Source organism: Meriones unguiculatus, chromosome 14 (assembly GCF_030254825.1).
Source record: "Meriones unguiculatus strain TT.TT164.6M chromosome 14, Bangor_MerUng_6.1, whole genome shotgun sequence".
Taxonomy (NCBI): Eukaryota; Metazoa; Chordata; class Mammalia; order Rodentia; family Muridae; genus Meriones; species Meriones unguiculatus.
In genome coordinates, this window is record NC_083361.1 from 20,260,226 (window position 1) to 20,282,920 (window position 22,695).

At 43.2% G+C, this 22,695-nt stretch overlaps 1 protein-coding gene across 1 annotated transcript in view; it reads left to right on the top strand.

The window, feature by feature from the left end:
- Positions 1-2,670: 2,670 nt before the first annotated feature.
- Dnah3 (dynein axonemal heavy chain 3) overlaps positions 2,671-22,695 on the top strand; it is a 167,569-nt gene continuing 147,544 nt past the window's right edge. Inside the window, exons 1-7 of the mRNA XM_060366203.1 lie at positions 2,671-2,958; positions 7,208-7,312; positions 7,827-8,049; positions 12,973-13,048; positions 13,412-13,583; positions 14,299-14,488; positions 15,988-16,183. Of these exons, the coding sequence (XP_060222186.1) occupies positions 2,926-2,958; positions 7,208-7,312; positions 7,827-8,049; positions 12,973-13,048; positions 13,412-13,583; positions 14,299-14,488; positions 15,988-16,183 (995 nt within the window). The 5' untranslated portion in view covers positions 2,671-2,925. The remainder of the gene's footprint in view (positions 2,959-7,207; positions 7,313-7,826; positions 8,050-12,972; positions 13,049-13,411; positions 13,584-14,298; positions 14,489-15,987; positions 16,184-22,695) is intronic.

A 22,695-nucleotide genomic window follows, 5' to 3' on the forward strand; every position in this document is an offset into this window, starting at 1 on the left:
TTTTTTTTTTTTTTTTTTTTTTTGTAAACAAGTCACCTAGCCTCAGGTACTTTCTTATAGTAGCCCTAATGGGTTAACACGTTTGTTCTAGTTAAGCAATTTTTTTTTCCAGCCCTCTGAGATCTACCCTGCTTTCTTGGCTCTGAAGAATAAGGAATGTGGCTGGGGCAATGCATTGACCCTAACTGTTAATAGTCAGGTTAATAACATGACCAAATCCAGCTGGCCTTTCCTCCCTGGGTTACCAGATTTAATAACTACGACTATAGAATGCTCAGTTAAATTTCTTGCCTCATTTTCTAATTGAGGCAAATAGCCTATAACTTTTTGATATAAGCATGTCTCAGATGTATTCAGGATATATTTATTACAATGAAGTATTTTGCTCAAGGAATGCTTATCTGATATTCCGACTTAGCTGGTCATCCTGAGTTTTACCTGGTGACCCTGGAGGCAATGAGGACAATGGGGGTCCTAAGGTTGACATCCTTTCTTGAGACTAAACAGACAATTCTGCCAACTCTCCTTCAGGTGAGGTGTCCTGAGGGGTTAGTCCTCTCTCCTTCTTATCCTCCCCCTCTCCTTCCATTTTCCTCTCTCACTTTCTGTCTCCCTCTCCCTTTTCTCCTTTGCAGACAGGGTCTCACTTTTAGCCCAGCCTAGATATCATTCCTCAGTCTACACATAGGCTTTTAGCTGTAGCAATGAGCAGTTTCCATAACCACATCCAAGTCCCAGCTCTGCTGTTGACCTATTGGACTGACTCTATGCAGATTGGTTGGTGAGCTAGCTGGTTAGTTTAGTTTGGCTAGATTTTTATGTTTCCCAAACAGAAAAAAAATGGGGAGAATGAGACTTTTCTCTTGTATTGTTGAGAAGATTGCGAGAGGATGCCCTTATGTGGTGGGCAGAACTCCAGAAGACCCGTGACCGCAACAGAAGGTCTTGTTGTTTTAACGCCTTTGAGCACAGCCAGATTTTAAAGTGCATTACATTTCAGACAAGAGCTTGTCTCCTTACCCAGGAGGCCATGGGCCCATTAGCAACCATGCTAGTCTCTTTCTACTCTTCACACACATCTGGGAGTCTCTCAGATGTACAGTTCACTGATACAAAGGCCTGACTCTATACACTTTGTGTGTGTGCCGGAGAGCAAATCTGAACCACACATGAGCCAGGCCAGCGTTCTGCCACACTTGAGCTACAGTTAGACCCTCTATGCACTTTATGGTAAGAGAGATTAGCATCAGGAATGAGGGAGGTCAGGGTTATTTTGAAGTTTAGGGAGGAGAATCTTGAGCATAAAGTGAGAGAAAAGAAACAGAAATGCTTTGGTGCTTTTCAGCAGGGCTGAAAAAACATTTATGCCCTGGGCAGTTCCTCGGTGGAAAGAAGAGTTAAAAAAAAAAAAGTTTCATGTTGTATCCACTCTGATTAAGCAAAGCCAAGTTTGGAAAACTATCTGTCTGTTTTGTTTTCCTCATGCAGAATATGGGAGCATCATGGAATTAAGGGAAATACTCGATGAAGAGACAGACACGCACCATAGCATCTTGAAAGAGCTTAATAAGTCTAACTTGGTTTTTAGAAGAATTTTCAAAGCAGCAGATGGTGCAGTGGGGAACCTTGGGTACGTGTCTGTGAGAGCAAATGTGTGTGTGTGTGTGTGTGTGTGTATACTCATGCGCCTGTGACTATCACATTGGTACTAGCCATAACATTCATAAGGAGCCTATGTTACACTGAATGACAAAACTATCCCAAATGACTCAGGACAGAGCAAGGTCTCAAGATGCAATACTACAGTGGGGAAGTTGGGAAAGGGCCAGGTGTGCAGCTCGGCTGGTAGAATGTCTGCCTATCATGCATTGGGCTGGTCTCCAGTATTGAGTAAACTGAGGACGGTGGTCCACACCAGTACTCACGGCACTTAGGAGCTGGAAATGATGATCACTAGTTCAAGGTTTTCTTCAGACACACTCTCAGTGTGTGTGTGTTTGAAAGTTTGAGGCAAGTTAGGATGAGTTTACAGTGTGCAAACTGTTCTAAATGTATCTTCCGATTGAACCCTGGGGTGGGTGCTCACGATATTACCAGGATTTATTACATGAAAGCTGACACATTCAAAGACATGAAGGGGTTTCTTCAAGCTGCACATCGCTTAGTGGGAAGTGCAGGGTCTGAGTGAGACCACTCCAACTCAGCACCAGCCTGGGCCTTTAGACCTCCTCCCCCAGGTCAAGATCTCCTATTGCTACATTCCTGGGCCGTTACTAAATACTGCCATCTCCCTTCTGTCACTGATACTTCCTGCTGCCCAGCTCAGCCTCCTCAGGAGCCAGCAGGTCAAGCCCAGTCTTGTGCTTAAGCATAGAAGAGGCTTCTCCTCCTAGCAACAGTCACTTACGCCTGGTTACCCACCACTGAGCTTGGATACAAGCTCCATGACTATTAAAACTGGTCAGGGGAGAGGGAGAGGAGCCTAGGCTCCCAGGGGTGTTATCTGGGATAGGGAGTCCACCCTCTTCTTCATATTAGCATGTAACTGTGCTTCAGTTTTGTCCTCTACAGAGACTTCAGTGTGCTCTGGGAAGTTCCAAGAAACTACTGAAAGGAGAAGAAGTAATACCGCAAGGAGTGGGGAGGAGAGGAGGGCTTCCGGAAGAACACCATGCTACCTCATCGCTGTGGGCCCTTCCTAAGTCTTCCTTTCTGCCCGAGACTCCCAGGGATACTGCTCTATGACCTCAGAGAGACAGCTCTGCATCAGAGCTTCCAGAGTGTCTGAAAGCTCCGCTGCGGGAGTCATCCCATTCTGCTAAAAGGAGTCACAGATTTCAGAGGAGCTGCACGGGAGAGGCTGACCCCCGGAGAAGCTGAGAGCTCTTCATTCTTTCTCTAATAGGCACAGTTAGTACCGGCACCATGAACTACACCAATTGCTGCTCAGGGCAAAAGGTGGGTGTGAGGTTTAGGGGGTGTTTTCCTGTACCTGTGTCTTCAGCATGCAGGGAACTGAGGGTGTGTGAGAGGAGGGGCATTTTGCGCAGAGAGACTGCCATGTTAGATCCCTTTGACCTACAAAGGATGTTAATCTCATCTTGAAATTCTAAGCTGAAGTGTGTTAGAAGTGCAGCCCTATTGTCCTTTCCCTTCCAATGCCGTTAGGCCACAAGCTCCAGCAGGCAGCTCCCGCCTTGGACTGCGCAGCAGAGTATTCTGGGGCCTATTCTGACAGAGTCTTTGGGACTGGGGAGATGATAGCTCGGTGGATAAGAGCCCTTGCTGGACAAGCATGAGGACTTGAATTCATACCCTAGGTTAAAATGGGCATGGAAGCATGCAGCTGAGACCCCTTCACCGGGTGGGGGCTGAGGGTCCCGAGACTGGGGAATCACTGAGGCTTGTTCCAGGTTCAGTGGTGAACCCAGTCTTAAGGGAATAAGATGAACAGTAATAGAATAAGACATTTGACATCTGTTCTAGCTTCTGCCCGTACACGGGCATGCACACCTGCACATACATTGCTAATTAAAAATTATTTTTATATTAAAAACTATTAAAAACCATCCAGGCATGGAGGTACACACCTGTAATGTTAACACTTGAGGTTGGGGGTCGGCGAAGCAGGAAGATTGTTCGTTCCAGGACAATCTGGACTATATGGTCTCAGAACAACAATAAGAACCTTACCAGAAATCAGAGTCCTGGCCCTCACCCTCAAAGGTGTTGATCCAGATTTGGAGTGCCATGGTGGAGTGTTGTAGTTAGCAATTAACATTTACTATTGATTTATCTTCCGGTAATGCTGCTGTTAGTCCTAAATAGCTGTATACCCAAATCACCACACAGAGACTGAGTTTATTTAGTTAACCTAGAACACAATGCTGGGCAATAGTTACTCCATCCTAAACCTCCAAGCCCTTATAGTTTCCTAACATTTAGATTTCCCACATTATACATGCTTTTAGTGATATCTTAGGTCCAGGCCATCTCTCCATGTAGTTCCAAGATCTCTCCTCCAGCTCCGTTCTCCTAGCTCTCCTCTCGCCCCTTCTCCCACTTATTTCCTGCCCTCTAGCTCCTCCCACTCATTTCCTGTCCTGTGGCTCCTCCCATTGTACAACATTGTGGCTAGTTGTTTTATTTTGGCCGGTTTACATACAGTTGAGACAGGATGCTTAGAATAAGTATCTTGTCTGTCACTAGACTGACCCTTTGCCAGGTTGGAAAGACAGATGTGTAATTTTGTGTGCTCCACACCTCAAAAACAAAAACAAAAAGTATAGGTTCTGGCAACTAAGATGTCCAAGTTAGGACACAAGGTTCCCGGTGATGTCACAGAGATGCTTTTCCTTCTTATGACTTCTCTGGCTTCTATTTTGCTTTATTTTAGGGCCCACATTCCCCATGACAGGCAGAGATAACTGTTAGAGCTCTGGGCATGAACCTCCCCTCAGTTAATGACACTAATGACAGAGGGTGAGCCTTTCTCTGTAGCTCTGGCGAACGTATGAAGGGATACTCTGGTCAAATGCTTGGCTCACATGCCATCCTCTAGCCAAATTGTGTGGACAGGAGGATGGAGCCATCTGATTGGTCTCCTGTCCGGAGCCAGGGGCTAGGATCAGTCACACTGTGTCACACGGATTGAAATTGGAGTAGAGCAGGCTTTCCAACCAGGACTCTATTTTGCTTTCTTCTGGTGGGAGGATTAACTTTCCAGGTGCTATTGGCACTGGAATCAGGTTTACCCCATGCTGAGCAGAAACACAATCAGTGAGACCCCTCCCAGATAACGTTAACGTCTTCGTCTTCCTTGATTTCACAAGCTTGGGGCTTATGGTTTTAACGGCTCATTCCTGCTGGTGTTGTAACCTACTCAAGATGTTCTGGTTTGGTGGTGTTTTTGTTGCTCTTTTAATGAAGTTTTTATTTAAAACAGATTTTAAAATCTAGGCCAAAAGAGAGATTTCCACTGACCGCAAATTCTTCTTGCATGCTAAGACACAATGCCGACAACCCTAACCTATTCATAGATATGTGGCCTTATAGCTGGGACCTTGAAAGAAATAATATTTTCATATCCTTGAATATACCCCTGTCACACTCTTCTTTGGATAGTATTGTATCTTCTTTGGATGACAAGGCTATTTTCCAGTTAATTCTGGGACTTCCCCCCTCCGCTTTTTATTCCCCACATTGATGCAGGCAGATGGTGGCATGGATTTCAGTCAGAAAAGAGGGAATTCTTGGAGATAACTGGTTAGCTCTCAGATCACTGAAGTTGAGGCCAAGAAGAAGAAGCAGCCAGTGATTTAGATGAGCACATTAAAGCTGGGTATAATGGTTCATGATTGGAACCCCAACACTTCAGAAGTGGAGAGGAGCATTTTGAGTTTGAGGCCAGCCTGGGTTATGAACCCCACCTCAAAAAAAAAAAAAAGCAATCATTCAACAACAACAACAACAACAAAAAGTTGGTATACCAAGTTCTGTAAGATGAAAACAACAAGGGCATTGGTTCTCAAGAGCATCAGGCTTGGGGAGGGGCCAAGCAGCCCTACTCTGAAGAAGTACCCATTGGCCCACCAGTGGTAGCAGCCTTTGGAGAAACACTGAATTAAGCTGCGAGATCAGGGAATCCACTCCACATTTTCAAAGTCTTCACACTTAAAGTACATCTATCATCATAATGTTTCCTGTTCTCGTTTAATTTGGGGGCCCATGACCTTTCTAACTTGCCATGTAAGGTGTTCTTGCCATCCCCGACATTTCTAGGGCAAAGAATGATGCACATTTAAAAGCTACTGCCCTAGAAGCCAGGTCTGCCTCTTATGTGTCTGGGCCATGGTACCCACCATTCTGGGTCTTGATGTGATCAGCTAGAATGGGCTACCAAAAAAAGTTCTTGAAAGTTGTGCATGCCTTACATACAATCATTTGGAGTTTGGGTAGACAATGTTTCTTACTCAATGATACAGGAGCTCCAGGGAGTTGATGGAGATTAGAGGTTATCAGTCAGGGGTGATAATTTAGGCTTGGTGATCTGTGTCTAATAGGGGTCCAATCTCTTCTTCCATCCCAGCCCGCACCAGCAATCTTGCATACCCGAGTAAACAAGGTCTCTCTATCACAATGTCTCATCTTACCCCAGAGCTAGACCAAACTCAAATTCTAGGACTAAAGTCAGAACCTGCCTTTTGAACTGGCCTTTTGAAAATCTTTCAAATCATCTTGAAAGCGAAGAACAACAGAACCTCTCCACCCCCACCCCCGGCCCTGCCATCAATACGGCAGTTTCTCCCCAGGAATGGAACAAACTGAAGTGTCTATCACAGCCTCGGATGAAATGCTTGTCTTGCGTTAAGGGGCTGAGTCTTCAGACAAACACCTCACACACTGCTCTACAACCTACCGCCAGTCCCAGCTTTGTTCAGGAGAGGCACGTGGGAATTGAGAGTAACTGTGGGAGAGGGAAGTTCACACCCATCTGGAGCTCTCAGTGAACTCGCTGTTGAAAGGGTGACTCTCACATCCATGTTTTTCACAGGAATCACAGTTGCTTACACGCTTGTTAAACATACATAAGATGCCAAGCCATTGCTTGGGTATGTTTTTAATCAAAAACTTTGTATATGTGAAATTTGCAAGAGTGAACTTTTAAAAAGCTCTCCGCTTTGGGGGCCTGATAAGATGACTTAGCAGGTAAAGGAACTTGTCCTGCCAGCCTGGCAATGTGGGTTCAATCCCAAAATTCACATAGAGGTGGAAGGAGAGTGTCAATGCAACAAAATTGTCCACTGATTTACAACACAGGACACGTGGCGCACACACTCACAGACAAACCATTCACACACACATAGAGACACACACACCATACTCAGTAATACCAATAATAAATGACTGAAAATTAAAAAGTTCACTTTTAATCCTACCCAGGGTTGGGTAGGAGGCACACTCAAAACTTAGGGTTTTGCTGTGGGGTAGGAAGATAAACAGACTGTAGAGAAAAAGCCCCAGATGAGGTGCTGGACAAGAGACAGACTAGTGATTTAAATGGAAACATTCATGAATAATGGAAGCAGGGGCCTTCAAAGTACTGTGTGCATAAAACAAATGGGAATCTCTGTGGTTTTCACTCTCTCCAGAGGTCCAGAAATCTCTCCTAATTCCTCAAGAGTACCTTTGTTTCCATTCCCCACAGATTGACAAAAGAGACCCCATACATCACATGAGCCACCCCCAGGGACGGCCAGAGCTGCCACCTCTGCCTGTGTCTGCAAGTGAGGAGCCATCTGAACTCTACCAGGTTAGTATCTGAGGCTGCCAGCTCTTCCACTCAGGGAGAAGATCTGTGGAGGTATTTGTCAGGTTCCAGTGAGTTCACAGAGTCTTGGGAAGTGGGATTAATAGCTCTCACCATTTTGTCATCAGAAGACACTACAGCAGCAGGAGATAAAGAGGTTTGTGTTTGAAAGAAGATGTGTTTGCATCCAACCTTGCCACTTACCCACTACGTTACAGAAACTCCATTTCAGCATCTCCACTTGTAAAATGAGAGTAGTTACATGCCTTTTACCATGTCCATAGAGAATAAAAAAAGCATACTGTCACCTAACTCTTGGTTGTTGAATGCCTGCTGTTTTCCTTGGCTTCAGAAATCTTCCACTGGGCTGGGAAGTAGCCATGCACAAAGCATTTCCCTGGGCTGTGTGGAAGGTAGAAACAGCATACAGCATTTGAAACTCCATCTTGGTGGGGGCAGAGCCCACACTCAAACAGACGTCTCTGACTATGTCTCCTTTACATTATTCCCCTCACAGACCATCATGTCACACAGTTTCTATCCCCCCCTGATGCAACACACATCCTGGACCCTCGCTGTGCCCTTCAAAGAACAGGACCAACATCGTGGACCCAGCGACTCCATTGGCAACAACTATTCCTTGACGGCCCGGGACTTGAAGCTGAAAGACCTGCCGAAATTCTACCAACCATCTACCATCAACAGCTCTAAAAACACGAGCAGTCAAGGGACATCATTAGGTACTTGTGACGACATCCTATGTGTGTGTGTGTGTGTGTGTGTGTGTGTGTGCAGAATAGGGCTGTGAAGTGAAATTCTACTCCTAGGTTTTCATCCTGGCTCTGCCCTTGGCTGAACCTAATCTTGAATAGCTTCTTAGAGCCTCACTTTCTCCACTATGAAGTTGTAATTGTTGTAGTGGCTAAAGCTTGTGCATCATTTGCAAACATTAGCACTGTTTAATGTGCTTACACTACTGATGGCTACATCACAGATTAACCCAAAATGTCATGACTTCAAGCAAATTCTATTTCTCATCATCTCTGTTTCTACATGTCAGACCTCTGTAATTGGTTTATTTGGGTAGTTCAAGCTCAAGACCTCTCACAATCATGCAATCAAGGTGACAATCAAGGCTGTAGCCATCCAAATACACAGGGAAGGATCCTCTTCTAGGCTCATGCACACTCTTGAGTTCTTATTGACCATTGGTCATCATTATCATTGCCTTGCCATGTGACCCTGCATAGGGTAGCCTACACCTTAGCTTCTGACTTCCATGGGAAGCAGTAAGAGAGGGAGCAAGGCAGAGCTAGCACATCACAAACCACAGGAAATTTTTGAAAATTAACCTTAGAACTGATGACTTTTTATCATAGTCTGTTAAAAAATGAATCACTATGTCAGCTCATGTCAAAGTCATCAGGGAGTAGGGATCATGGGAGGCATGCATTTTGGAAACTGTTTACCACACCATCTTCCAGACATAAATGTACTTCATCCCACCAAATAAACATGTATTTGCTTACAGAACTCTTTTGTAACTTTTGTTAAATATATTTTGGAGTCACTCGGTCTGCTCTTTGTCTCAAACCCTTTCATATTTCCTATTTTCCCCTCTGTGTTATAAGGGAAACCCTCAGCTGTTATCTTCCAACTCACCAATTTTATCTTCAACTCTGCTCATATTGAGTGCATCATGTCTAAAAAGTACTGTTGTTTTTGTTTGTTTGTTTGTTTGTTTGGTATTTGTGCATTATTGGTATAGTGTTCTTTTGGAATGTATACACTTTACCCTTGCTCATTCAAATGCTGATTTCTCTTCCCCACTCTCAATCCAGACATTGCATTGTGATGCATCACCTGTCTCAACTTTGTGTAAACATGCCAAAATAAAGCAACAAGCCACAATATTGAGCAATGGAAAGGAAGCAGGAAGAAAGGGAGGAGCCAGAGGACAGGAAGATGAGAGAAGGGCAGGAGAGAGCTAGAGGAGCAAGGCTGGAGGAGAGGTCTTGGAACAATATGGAGAATGAACCGGACCTAAGATTTCACTAAAATCAAGTACAATGGGTAAAATCTGAATGTTAGGAAACTATGAGGGCTTGGAGGTTTAGGATGGAGTTATCTATTGCCCAGCATTGTGATCTAGGTTAATTAAATAAATCCCAGTCTCTGTGTGGTGATTTGGGTATACAGCTGTTTAGGATTAACTAACCGCAGCTTTACCAGAAGACATATCAAGAGTAAATATTAATCACCACCTACAACAGTGCATGTCCTACTCTTATTTTTGTTTCTGTGTTTAAGCACCCTGAACAAGAGAACATAGAGAAGGAAAAGAAATATTTGGCCTATAACTGCAGATTACCACCCATAGTGATTGGGAAGTTAAGGCAGGAACTAACAGCATCACATTTCCAGTCAAAGAAAGAATAAATATGAATCTTTGCCTGATGCACACTCGGCTTGTTTACTCTTATACAGGTCAGGACACAGGTGGTCCACCTTCAGGGCTCGTCTTCCCACCCCACTTAACAATCAAGACAATCCTCACAGACAAGGATTGTCACTGGCCAACCTCCCCAGTGATTCTAGGGAGTGTCAAACTGACAGTTAAAACTAACCAGCAGAGATGGCAACATCTTTCCATTTTCAGATTTCTAATAGGTTTTATTGTGATTTTTCCCTAATTTTTCATTCTGTTTTTATGTTCTTAACCCTGCGAATATCATTTGGAGGATTCCTTGAAACAGTCTTTATCAGCGTTGCTTGTTGATCGAATATACATGTGTGTATCTAGGATGTTATCTTTTCACATTCATGTTTAAAGGACATAGAGCAAACATTAAATACCCAGTGTATGAGGTCACACCTAGAAACTTGGGTTTGATGTTCTAATTGCTAATACCATGATTCTTGTTTATGTCTGCTTGAGTTTCCGTGACAAAATACATACTCTGGGTAACTTATAAACAACAGAAATATTTTAATCACATTCTGGAAATTGGAACATCTGAGTCCAAAAAAGGCAACAAATTCAGTACGTGAAGAGGATTCATTCTAGTTTAGAAGTTGCTGCACTCTTTTTTTCTTTTTATTAAATTTTTTTTTTTACATCTTGAGCATTTGCCCTTCCCTAACACCTTCCATATCCTCCTTACCTCCATACCCTTCCAACTATTTTCTTTCTCTCTCAAAAAATAAAAAAATAAAAAAGACAAAAAATAATAGAACAAAGAGCACACACATACACACAGCAGCAAGAAAAACAAAAATGAAAAGAAAACCCACAAAACAACAAAAACCATGCGGTCTGTCTTGTGTTAGCCAGCTACTCCTGGGCATGGAGCTTGGAGTGTTTCCTTGGGGTGTGACAGTCCAGTGACAGTCCTTTGTAGAAGACTGATTTTCCCTTTCCCAGCAAGTACCAGCAAACAGATACCTGATGAGAGTGGGACCCTGCATCCACTCCCCCTTTTAATGCTGCGACTTTTCTGGTTTGAACCTACTGGGTCTCAGTCCCCAGAGTCCTTATGTGCTTCAGTCCTGAGGTGTCTGGAAGATCCTGTTTCCTTGTGTGTCTTCCATCCCTACTGGTTCTTGTAATCTTTTGGAACTCCTCTTTTACCTAGATCCCCGATCACTGAGGCTAGAGGTCTGATTAAAACAACCAATTTAGGACTGACTGTTCTCTCTCACTCTTTGCACATTGTCCCGTTGTGAGTCTCTGTATTAATTACCATCTAGTGCAAGAAGAAGCTTCCCTTGTGAGGGCTGAGAAAGGCACTCCTCTACGGGGACGGCAACCTGTCTTTAGAAGTCTTTTTACTGATGTGCTTTCCCCTAGGGCCCATGACCTAGCTAGTTCCACGTTCTTGTCCACTATAGTAGTGTCAGGTATGGGGTCCGTCTCATAGAGTGGACCTTTAATCCATTTTTAAAGTGGTCGGTTATTACTGTCATATTTGTGCCATCATCACTACACCCGTAGATCTTGCAGGCAGGTTTCTGTGATATGTCGCAAGGTTTGGACGATGGCATTTTCTCCTTGTGTAGAGTAACTTGAACACTAGTCAGTAGGGCCTAAACTTCTAGTTGGGCACCAGCTTCATTTCTCAATGTTTGATGACTTAAGTAAGTACCGTCCTCAGCACAGGAGCTTTACCTTCAGGTTGCGGAGAATAACCAGTAGCCTTGGCAAAAGCCTGCACTATTTGGAGGGGTCTACAGGCCCCCTTTGGTCAAAAACTCAACAAGATACAACCCATTCCTAGCATCGTAGAGTTTATTTGTGGCAGAAGATGCGTACTTGGGATATGGTATCTTCCGTTATATGGTGACTCCTTTTACGTTTCTTTCATAGATATTTTAGGAAGCTTCTACAGTAGTAGCTTCCATACGGCCTTTCAAAAGTCCTTTAGTACCGTCCCTCTCCATATTCCCTCCTTTAGCATGCCTTCCATCCCCTCTCCAGTGGATACTTCTCTACTAGTTTCCTCTTCATCTATTCAGACCACTGCATTCCATTTGCCCCTCCTTAAAAGATGCCTTCCCCCACCCCCGTGCCCTTATAGCTACCTAACCTCTGTGGTTATTTGAATGGAAACACAGTTATTGAGACTTAAAAATGAATAGACACAGCATGCAATCTTTGTCTGCTTGTGTCTGGGTTACCTCACTCAGGATCGCTGTTTCTCACTCCATAAAGAGATTGCTGTATTCTCACAGTAACTTTTTTTTTTACATTTTTTCTCTTTTTAAAGCAAAACTTTTTTTTATTTTTATTAATTACACTTTATTCACTTTGTATCCCCCCATAAGCCCCTCTCTCCTCCCCTCCTGATCCAACCCTCCTACCCCCTTCTTCACACATGCCCCTCCCCAAGTCCACTGATAGGGGAGGTCCTCCTCTCCTTCCTTCTGATCTTAGTCTATCAGATCTCATCAGGAGTGGCTGCATAGTAACTTTTTATATTGGAAGAAATCAAATGATCTCCCAGGGAGTTCTCTTTTTATAAGGGCATCTAATCCCAGTTCTCTCAAAATGTCACTTTAGTAGGAGTGTGCCTTTAACATTTCCATGATATATTTAATTTCTTAAGGCTAATGCCTTTACCAAGTAATGATCTCTAGCTGAAATTTACTAAAATTATTTTTATATCAAGTATTGAATTTATCTGCAGTTGGCTTCTATTTATTGCAAGTGAATTTGCAAGTATCATGTACTCATTATAGATGATAGTGGTTTTTAATTTGTGAATGTCATATAAATTTCCTTTTAAAAAAATTCACTAAACATAAAAGCCTGAGTCTACTTTATGACAAGTTTTACGTAATAATATGACTGATGCTCAGAAAATAGAACATGCAGTGTTGGGCTGTGAATTGAGGGGGAAAATGGTAGTAGTTGTTAAATATATGGGTGACTGGAAGGCACACTCTTCCCCATTTTAGAACTGGGAAAGCTGAGACCGGGAGTAATTAAGTGACTCCTTTAGAGCCACGCAGGTACCTAGAGCCCACATACTCTACCTCACCACACCCCACCATGTCCGCTCCCTTTATTGTTCCTCCAAGACTATCCCCAAGGGTCACATCCCTGCAGACCGAGAATGACCCAAGGCTTCCCATCCCTGTCTTTCTTCCTCCACCCTCCACAGGGCCTAAAACATCCTCATCAGAGCCCACCAAGAAGAAAATGAAGTTCTCCTCCAAATTCAAGGACGATGCTTCTGGGTAAGGTGACACTGGGGGGGGGGGTGCGGGGCATAGGATAGAGGAGATTGGACGGAAGCCAGATGGAATCTGGTCTCATTCAAGTCATATTCTTCTTGTTGGCTTCAAAGCATGACCACATACTCAGTAGCTTATTCCCCTGCCAGTCTTTCAAGACTCCCTAGAAAAGTAAGTTAATGGATGGAATAAAACCAGTATTTACGGTGTGGGAAGTGTTACACATCTGGGGCATCTGAGGTGGATACATTAGATGTCACAAAGGAGAGGGGCTTCCCTCGCAAACCTTGGATTGGAAAAGTAGAGCTGACAAAAATACAGTGCCTTTACAGGACCCCTAAGAGCTGAGCTATATCAACTTTTCAGGATGCCCGTGTCCTGCAAATGCTCATCCACTTTGAATATAAAACCTAATCACCCATGCTTGATCCATCCCGGAAGCAGACCCATGAGTCCAGAACAACAGATGGATGTGATGCTGCAGCAGGAAATGGAAATAGATAGGAAAGAGAAAATACCAACTGAGTCAGACCTGGAGGTACTTTCCTATTTGCCCCTCTGCCCCATAATCCCCCTCCCCTGCCTCCCGAAGCTTGATAACCCCAGTGATTCCAAGCAGTGTGTGGCAGAGTCACCTGAGGAATGTTAACAGAATACTGTAGTCCAGACTCCACCCAAAGCATTGAGTGAGGATTTGAATGTGTGTCCTTGTTTTTTCTATTTGAGGGGAGGGGCTTGTGGAGGCGCAGGTCTCAGAAACTGGTGCTCTTGAGCCCCTAGCATATAGTTTGCCACGTGGCAGCCTGTGACAGCTGACCACATTTTTGCAAAACAAGGGAGAGCACTCAGTTGAATCTGAATTTCAGATAAACAGTGAAGATCTTTTGTGTAAGCCGACTGTGTTCTGTATTTTTTCCTGTGACCCTACGAATCATGAACGGAATGGAGCCTGTGGATGTATTTTGAAAATGGGGGGAAGGGGGGAATTTTTAATGAGGTGTAGGGCTCCAGCTCTTCTAAAGAAAACTAAAGTGCACAGAAATGAGCAGTTGTCTTCTCCTTTGGTGAGAAGAACCTGCCCACGACTTTGTCACGTACAATGTGTGTGAAGTGACTGGGCTCAAGAGTAAAAGGCGTGGATGGCTGCTCTGCGAATGGAGCTGCTTGCCCACTCAATGGCTGCTTGGCTGGTGGGTGGAAAAGGAGGATACAACCATTGGGCCATGACCACCTTCTTTCTTTGTTTATGGAAGAGATATTACTACTACTTGACCAACGGCATCCGAAAAGACATGATTTCCCCCGAGGATGAGGAGGTGATGGAGCGGATTTGCAAGCTGATTCCTAAAGAGCTGCTGACAACTCCAGCCCTTGAACCCCTTCAAGCTGAGCTTAGGTCTGAGATGAACAGTGACTATTACTTTAGCCTCATGAAAAGCATCGGTAAGGCGGGGCTTACGCGGCCAAGAAGCTTCTCCACGGAGGGCACTACTGTCTTTCTTTCATCACTTTGTCAGTCTGCTTTGTTGTTGCTGTGATGAGACAGCCAGAAAAAAAAAAAACAATTCAAGGGAGGAATGGTTCATTTTGCCTGTGGGTTCGGAGGTTGAAGCACCATCAGCTGCCTCTGTTGCTTTTAGGTTGTGATGGAGCAGAATGTCACACAGCAGGGGCCACAGAGCTGCTCATCTCCTCCTACCCAGGAAGCAGAGAGAGAGGAGAAAGGGCATGTGTGCTCTGACGGCTTCTTCCTTCGGACTTTGTTTTATCCAGGCTTTCATCCTATTAGATGGTCTCTATCTGCATCCGAGGCGGGTCTTCCTTCCTCAGTTACTGGCTCACATGCCAGTCACCTCAGGGAAACATCCTCACAGACACACCCAAGAGTGTACCAATCAAACTGACAATCACATAGCCAGTTTATCAATCATCACCCTGATTCCACTGAGTTTAACCCCAAAATACCATGCAACCTTTAATAAAAATGTCTCCCCATCCTAGGCACTATCATCAATGTTTACCTTTGAACTGACCACCTTTGACTAGGCATGCTCAGGGCCTAGAGATCTGGTTAAGAAGCAGATTTAGTAGCTGTGCACCTGGGGTAAAGCCCAAGATTCATCACTGACAAGCTTCAGCTAACTCAGATGTGCTAGCACAGACATTACACTCCGGGTACCCAAACTTCAAAATATAACTCAAGACCTGCCCCTTCTCGTACGTGTTTTTCTCTGTTGTGTTTCCCCTCCACTGTCCCATCGACCTCCGCACTCCTAGCACCCCTGCTTTCAGCTCATGCTGCTGTGCCTCTGTTTCTCTGCTGTTGTCCTCTTGTATCTGTAACTTTGGGCTCCTTTTCAGCCCATTAGCTCTTGGGTAATGATGGGAGTCCCGCTGCTTCTTGTTCCCTTCCATCCTGAGTCAGATGTCTTGAGCAGAATGTCTGACACTTTACCTCCATACAAGACATCCCCCGGCTCCCAGTGTTCTTCCTTTAATAAACTCACATTCATTCTTCATGGTGCAGCGTAATTGTGACTCAACAAAGATTTCACCCATCTTTCCTTCCTAACAAAAAACATCTGACGTCTGAATTTCCATTTATAAGTATCTGGGGCTGCTTACCGTATTGATTTATATGTTTGTGTAATTATCGTGGTGAGAGAAGTCAATTAATCACTAATGGAATACTAATGCCAATGCACCGTCACAAGAAAAGTGGGACTCACACTCAGAATCCAAGTCCTCTACACTGTGAGGTCACACGCCTTCCAGTGAAGAATGTGCTTCCCCAATAAAGTCACCCCCCCCGACCTGGCCAATAAAGGAGGCGTTTCCAGATGCACATGGGCTGAGACTCATTTCCATCCTGAGTGTATGAAGCTAGGACTGCAAGACGTGTAAGACCTTGCCTGACAGGCTGTTGTCTTTCTTCATTCTAGTGGATTACATCCTCATGGACCCGATGGAGAAGAAAAGGCTGTTCATCGAGAGCATCCCTCGCTTGTTTCCTCAACGAGTTATCCGGGCCCCTGTGCCTTGGCACAACATCTACCAGAGTTCGAAGAAGTGGAATGAGGAGCATTTGCACATAGTGAACCCCATGATGTACAACCTCAAAAAACTGTGGTTTGCAGAGTAAGGCATAGCCACTGGCCTTTGGTTTCCTTTCTTTTATTTATTTTTCATTTTACATTTTATCTATCTATTTATTTATTACAATTTATTCACTTTATATCCCCATTGCAGCTCCCTCCCTCTTCTCTCAGTCCTACGCTCCTTCCCTCTTCTCCCCCTATGCCCTTTCCCTAGTCCCCTGTTATGGGAGAACCCTTCTGTCTGACCCTAGCCTATCAGGTCTCATCAGGACTGGTTGTATCATCTTCCTCTGTGGCCTGGCAAGGCTGCATCCCCCAGAGGGAGGTGATCAAAGAGCTGGCCACTGAGTCATGTCAGAGACAGCCCCTGTACCCTTTACTAGGAAACCCACTTGGAAACTGAGCAATGGATGGGCTTGCTCTGAACAGGGGGTCTAGGTCCTCTCCATACAAGGTCCTTAGTTGGAATCTCGGTGTCCACAGGACCCCCTGGGCCCAAGTATTTTGGCTCTGTTGTTCTCCTTGTGGAGTTCCTGTCCCCTCCAGGTCTTTCTATCTCCCTCCTCTTCCATAAGGATTCTGGCACTCTGCCCAAAGTTTAGCTCTGAGTCTCAGTATCTCCTCCTAAACCCTGGTGTGTAGAGTCCTTCAGAGGTCCTCTGTGGAAGGCTCCTTTCCTGTTCCTTGTTTTTTCTTACTTCCAATGTCTATCCTTTTGCCCTTCTGAATGAGGATTAAGCATCTTCCCTAGGGTCCTCCTTGTTGTTTAGCTTCTTTAGAGCTATAGATTTTAGTATGTTTATTGTATATTATATGGCTAATATCTACTTATAAATAAGTATATAACATGTGTCTTTCTGCTTCTTGGTTAGCTCACTCAGGCTGATGTTTTCTAGTTCCATTTTTTAAAAAAAATTTATTAATAAATTCAACTTACATCTCAGTCATAGGCCCTTCCCTCCTCTCCTCCCAGTCCCACTCTCCTTCCCTCACCCCTTCTCCCTTATTTCTCAGAATAGGGGAGCCCCCCTACCCACACACCCCAGCTCATCTAGTCACATGAGGAATGAGTTTTTCTCCTTTCCTGTGGCTTGGTAGAGAAGTCCCATCAGGGGGAAGTGATCAGAAAGCAGGCAAGATAGTCTGTGTCAGAGATATCTCCCAGTTCTCTAACTAGTGGGCTAACATGAAGCCAAAGGTGTCTATTGGAATTATCTTCTTGGGGTCTGTGCATTATAGTATGTCTATCCTCTACTACATGACTAAAATCCACTTATAAAGAGTATATACCATGTGCATTTTCCTGGATCTGTGTTACCTCACTCAGGATGACATTTTCTAGTTCCATCCATTTGCCTGCAAATTTCATGATTTCCTTGTTTTTAATGGTATTGCATTGTGTAAATATACCACAATTTCTGCATCCATTCTTCAGCTGAGGGACATTTAAGTTGTTTTTAGATTCTGTCTATTAGGAATAATGCTGCTATGAACATAGTTGAGCAAATGTCCTTGTTGTATAGTGGAGTGTCTTTTGAATATATGCCCAAGAGTGGTATAGCTGGGTCTTGAAGTATGTCAAGTCCCAGTTTTCTGAGAAAGCATCATATTGATTGCAAAAATGGTTGTGCAAGTTTGCACTCCCACCAGCAATGGAGGAGTGTTCCCCTTTCTCCACATCCTTGCCAGCATGTGTTGTCACTTGGGATTTTGATCTTGGCCATTCTGACAGGTGTAAGATGGAATCTCAGAGTTGTTTTAATTTGCATTTCCCTGATGACTAAGGATGTTGAGCGTTTCTTTAAGTACGTCTCCACTATTCAAGATTCCTCTACTGATAATTCTCTGTTTAGATCTGTATCCCATTTTTTTTAAATTGAGTTACTTGGTTGGTTGGGTTTAATTTCTTGAGTTCTTTATATATTCTGGAAATTAGCCCTTTGTCAGATATAGGATTTGTAAAGATCTTTTCCCAATCTATAGACTACCATTTTGTTCTATTGATAGTGTCCTTTGCTTTATAGAAGGCTTTCATTTTCAAAAGGTCCTATTTATTAATTGTTGATCTTAGAGCCTGGGCGGTTGGTATTCTGTTTGGGAAGTTTTTTCCTGTGGCAAGAAGTTCAAGGCTCTTACCCACTTTCTCCTCTAACAGATTTAGTGTATCTGGTTTTATGTTGAGGTCACTGATCTACTTGGACTTGAGTTTTGTGCAAGATGATAAATATATGGATCTTTTTTCATTTTTCTACATGTACACATCCAGTTAGACCAGTACCCTTTGTTGAAGATGCTGTCTTTTATCCATTGTATGGTTGTGGCTTCTTTGTCAAAAATCAGGTGTGCATAGGTATGTGAGTTTATTTCTGGGTCTTCTATTTGATTTCATTGATCAACTAGCCTATTTCTATGTCAGTACCATGAAGTTTATATTAATATTGCTCTGTAGTATAGCTTGAGGTCAAGTATAGTATAGCTTGAGGTCAAGATACCTCCAGAAATTCTATTATTACATAGGATTGTTTTGACTATTCTGGGTTGTTTTTTTTTCCCATAAAGTTTAGAATTGTTCTTTCAATGTTTGTGAAAAATTGTGTTGGTATTTTGATGGGGATTGTATTGAATCTGTAGATTGTTTTTGGTAAGATGGCCATTTTTATTATGTCAGTCCTACCAATGCATGAGCATAGTAGATCTTTCTATCTTCCAGTATCTTCTTCAATTTCTTTCCTCAGAGACTCGAAGTTCTTGTCATACAGGTCTTTGACTTCCTTAGTTAGAGTTACCCTAGATACTTTATGTTATTTTTGGCTATTTTGAAGGGTGTAGTTTCCCTAATTTCTTTCTCAGCTTGTTTGTAATTTGTATACAGGAAGGCTACTAATTTTTTTTTAATTAATCCTGTATCCAGCCACTTTTCTGAAGGTGTTTATCAGCTTCAGGACTTCTCTGGTGCAATTTTTGGGGCTGCTTATGTATACTATCATATCATCTATGAATAGTGATACCTTTCAACTTCTTTCTTTTGTGAATCCATGTGCCTTTGTATTTGAGGTATAGATAGCCAGGATTGTGATGTCCTCTTGGTGGATTTTTCCTTTGATGAGAATGAAGTGTCCATCCCCATTCTCTTTTGATTAATTTTGGTTGAAATTCTATTTTATTAGATATTAGGATGGCTACTCCAGCTTGTTTATTGGGTCCATTTCTTGTTTTCTTTTAGTTTTACTGCTGTGAAGTTATCTATTTCCTATGTTTTCTTGGATGTAGTTGACCTCATTGGGTTAGAGTTTTCCTTCTAGTATCCTCTATAGGGCTGGGTTGGTACATAGATACTGTTTAAATTTGGTTTTGTCATAAAATATCTTGTTTTCTTCATCTATGGTTATTAAAAGTTTTGCTGGGTATAGTAGTCTGGTTTGTCATCTGTGGTCTCTTCATGTCTGCCTGACATCTATCCAGGCTCTTCTAGCTTTCATAGTCTCTATTGAAAAGTTGGGTGTGATTCTGATAGGTCTACCTTTACTTGGCCTTTTCCGCTTGCTACTTTTAATATTTTTTTCTTTGTTCTGTAGATTTAGGCTTTGATTATTATGTGGCGGGAGGAATGTCTTTTCTAGTCTAGTCTATTTGATGTTCTGTAAGCCTCTTATATGTTTAAGAGCATCTTTTTCTTTAGTTTGGGGAAATTTTCTTATATGATTTTCTGGACCTTGGAATCTTTTTTGTCTATTCCTATTATTCTTAGGTTTGTCTTTCCATGATATCCTTGATTTCTTGGATCTTTTATGTCAGGAACTTTTCCTTCTTAATTTTTTTTTTGAGAGATGTGTCGATTTCTTCAGTTGTATCCTCAATGCCTGAGAGTCTCTCCTCCATCTCTTGTATTCTGTTGGTAATGCTTACCTCTGTGGTTCCTGATATCATCTCTAAGTTTTCCATCTTCAGGGTTTTCTCAGTTTGTGTTTTCTTAATTGATTCTAATTCCATTTTCATTTCCTTTGCCTGTTTGATTGCAGTTTCCTATCTGTCCTTGATGGTCTTTATTTATTTGGTTGTATTTTCCTGTATTTCTTTGAGAGATTTGTTCATTTCCTCTTTATATGCTTCTAATAACTACATAAGTGTAGATTTAAGGTCATTTTCCTGTGTTTCAGCTTCATTAGAATATCCATTGTTTTTTGAGGTTTCTGGTGGAGCCATGATGTCCTGGTTTTTGTTGACTGTGTTTTCATACTGGCCTTTAGCCATCTGGTTGTCTGTAGCCATGGCTGTTTCTTCCTTGGACCTCACTGAAAACTGGATCTACCTGTCTCTGGAGTCTGGAGTAGTTTCAGGATAATGAGAGAGAGGTACAGGGGAACATGAACGGGTGCTGGCATTTTGGATGCAGCCACTTTGGTGTGGGCATTTCAGAAGGCACAGCAAGGGCACAAGAGCCTTAAAGGGCAGGGCATCGATGCAGGTACCTTGAAGGGCATAGGGCATGGGTGCCTTGAAGAGCAAAGGGCATGGGCACCTTGAAGGGCAGGTTGTGGGCATCTCAAGTAGTAGCTGAGGGGACACAGGCATGTCAGGTGGAAGTGGTGGGAGAGGGGAGAGACCTCCTCAGGTGGCAATCATGGGGGATCTAGTGCCTCAGAAGGCAGCTGAGCTGCTGATTACAGGTCTACCAGACACTAAGCTCCTGAGACTCTGATTCATCTCAGCTCCAGCATCTTCGATTGGGGATCAGTCTGATTTTATTGTTCATCTGGTCTCAGCAGGGGGACCAGTAGATCCATGGTTTGGAGGTTAGAATGCTGTCGGAGGAATCCAGATGCTACCCTCAGGAGAGCGGGAGGATCTGTTATCTGGCTACTGGAGCAAAGGGTCCATGAAACTGGGGGTCAGCACTCTCTTGAGTATATGGAAAAGGCAGGAGGCTCACAGTTCTTGATTTCTGGAACTGGGAGATGGCCACAAGGGGCTTGGATCCTATCATCCCCAACTTTCCGGATGTCCCCTCCAGTCCAGAAGCACCAAAGTCGGTATTTTGGATCCAGCTGCCTGTTTACTCACTGGTTTTACAGTCTCTGACTCACTGGCTGCCGCCATCTTGGAACCACTCTGGTTTCCTTTCTTTATTGTTCAGCATGTAAGTGAACCTCTCTCTTCAGTATAGCACAGTGAAAGCTGCTGTTACTCTGCAGCAGAGTGGGCCCAACCAAGATCCTAGACAGAAAGAGAGTGAGTTGTGAATGTGAATCCAGCTACTGGTATAAGAAACCCTCCTTTGCGTTCCCACATCACATGGCCCCTTTCTGTAGGTGCTTAAGAATGGTGGGTAACAGCTTATAGTTTGATCCATTCAGCCTGTGTCCAAATCTTAGCTCTGTATTATAGGTAGATGAGCATGCTACCTTCTACCTTTTGGGGCCATACTTTCTTGGTCTCTAAGTTTGAAATACTAAGAGTTCCTACTCCATAAGAATGTTAAAACCAATAGGTAACTCAATACATGCAAAATACTTAGTACCTGATAAAAATTAAGTAGCCAAGAGGAATTAATTCATTCCCTGCATTGCAACACTTGTCACCCTAAATTACAATTCTATGCTTGCTTTTGTGTCTCTCCTTTTTTGAGATGTATAAAGGTTTGGGTCTTTTTTTTTCTTTGTGGCGTTCAGTTGGCAAGCTATGGTCTCTCAGTTGTATTTGTCAATAATTGTATTCACTCCAAGAATTGCAGGAATCTAGATGAGATGGAGACCCTTCTACTTCTTTCAAATCTTAAAACTTGAGTACAGAGTTGGCTTTAGTTGTATATGGAGAGTGTTGCTAGGACCCCAGGTACTAGGGTCCATGAACTCTCAAGCCTCTTATATAAAACACTCCAGTATTTCCATGTGGTCTCATGCTTTCCCAGATACTAAAACTATTTCTACACCAATCATACTGTCTAGTTTAATGGAAGAACTATGTGAGTGGTTATTACGAGGGATTGTTTAATAAATAATACCAAGAATAAAATCTGTTCAGGACAAAAGCAGGGGTTTTTTTTTGTTTTGTTTTGTTTTGATTTGATTTTCAGAATGTGCCCTGCATGGTGTTGGTTGCATCCATGCATGCAGTACCTACAGATATGAAAGAGTGGCTGGAAAACTCACTGTATTTGTTGTCTTTCTGTTGCTGTGATAGTTGCCATGACTAAAAGCAACTCCAGGAAGAGAGGATTTGGTTTGGCTTGCAGTTTCAGGAAGATAGGGTTTATTATGGCAGTGAAGACATGGCAACAGACAAGGAAAGCATGGCAGCAGGATCAGGAAGCCACCTGATCATATTACATCCACACAAGGGAACAGAGGGAGGAATAAGTGGGGTGAGGCTAGAATTCCTCAAAACCTGTCCACGGTGAGTCTTCGTTAGGGTTTTTGTTGCTGGGATGAAACACCATGACCCAAAACCAACTTGGGGAGTGAAGGGCTTATTTGGCTTATACTTCCATATCTCTGGTCATCACTGAAGGAAGTTAGGACATGAACTCAAACAGAGCAGGGTCCTGAAGGCAGT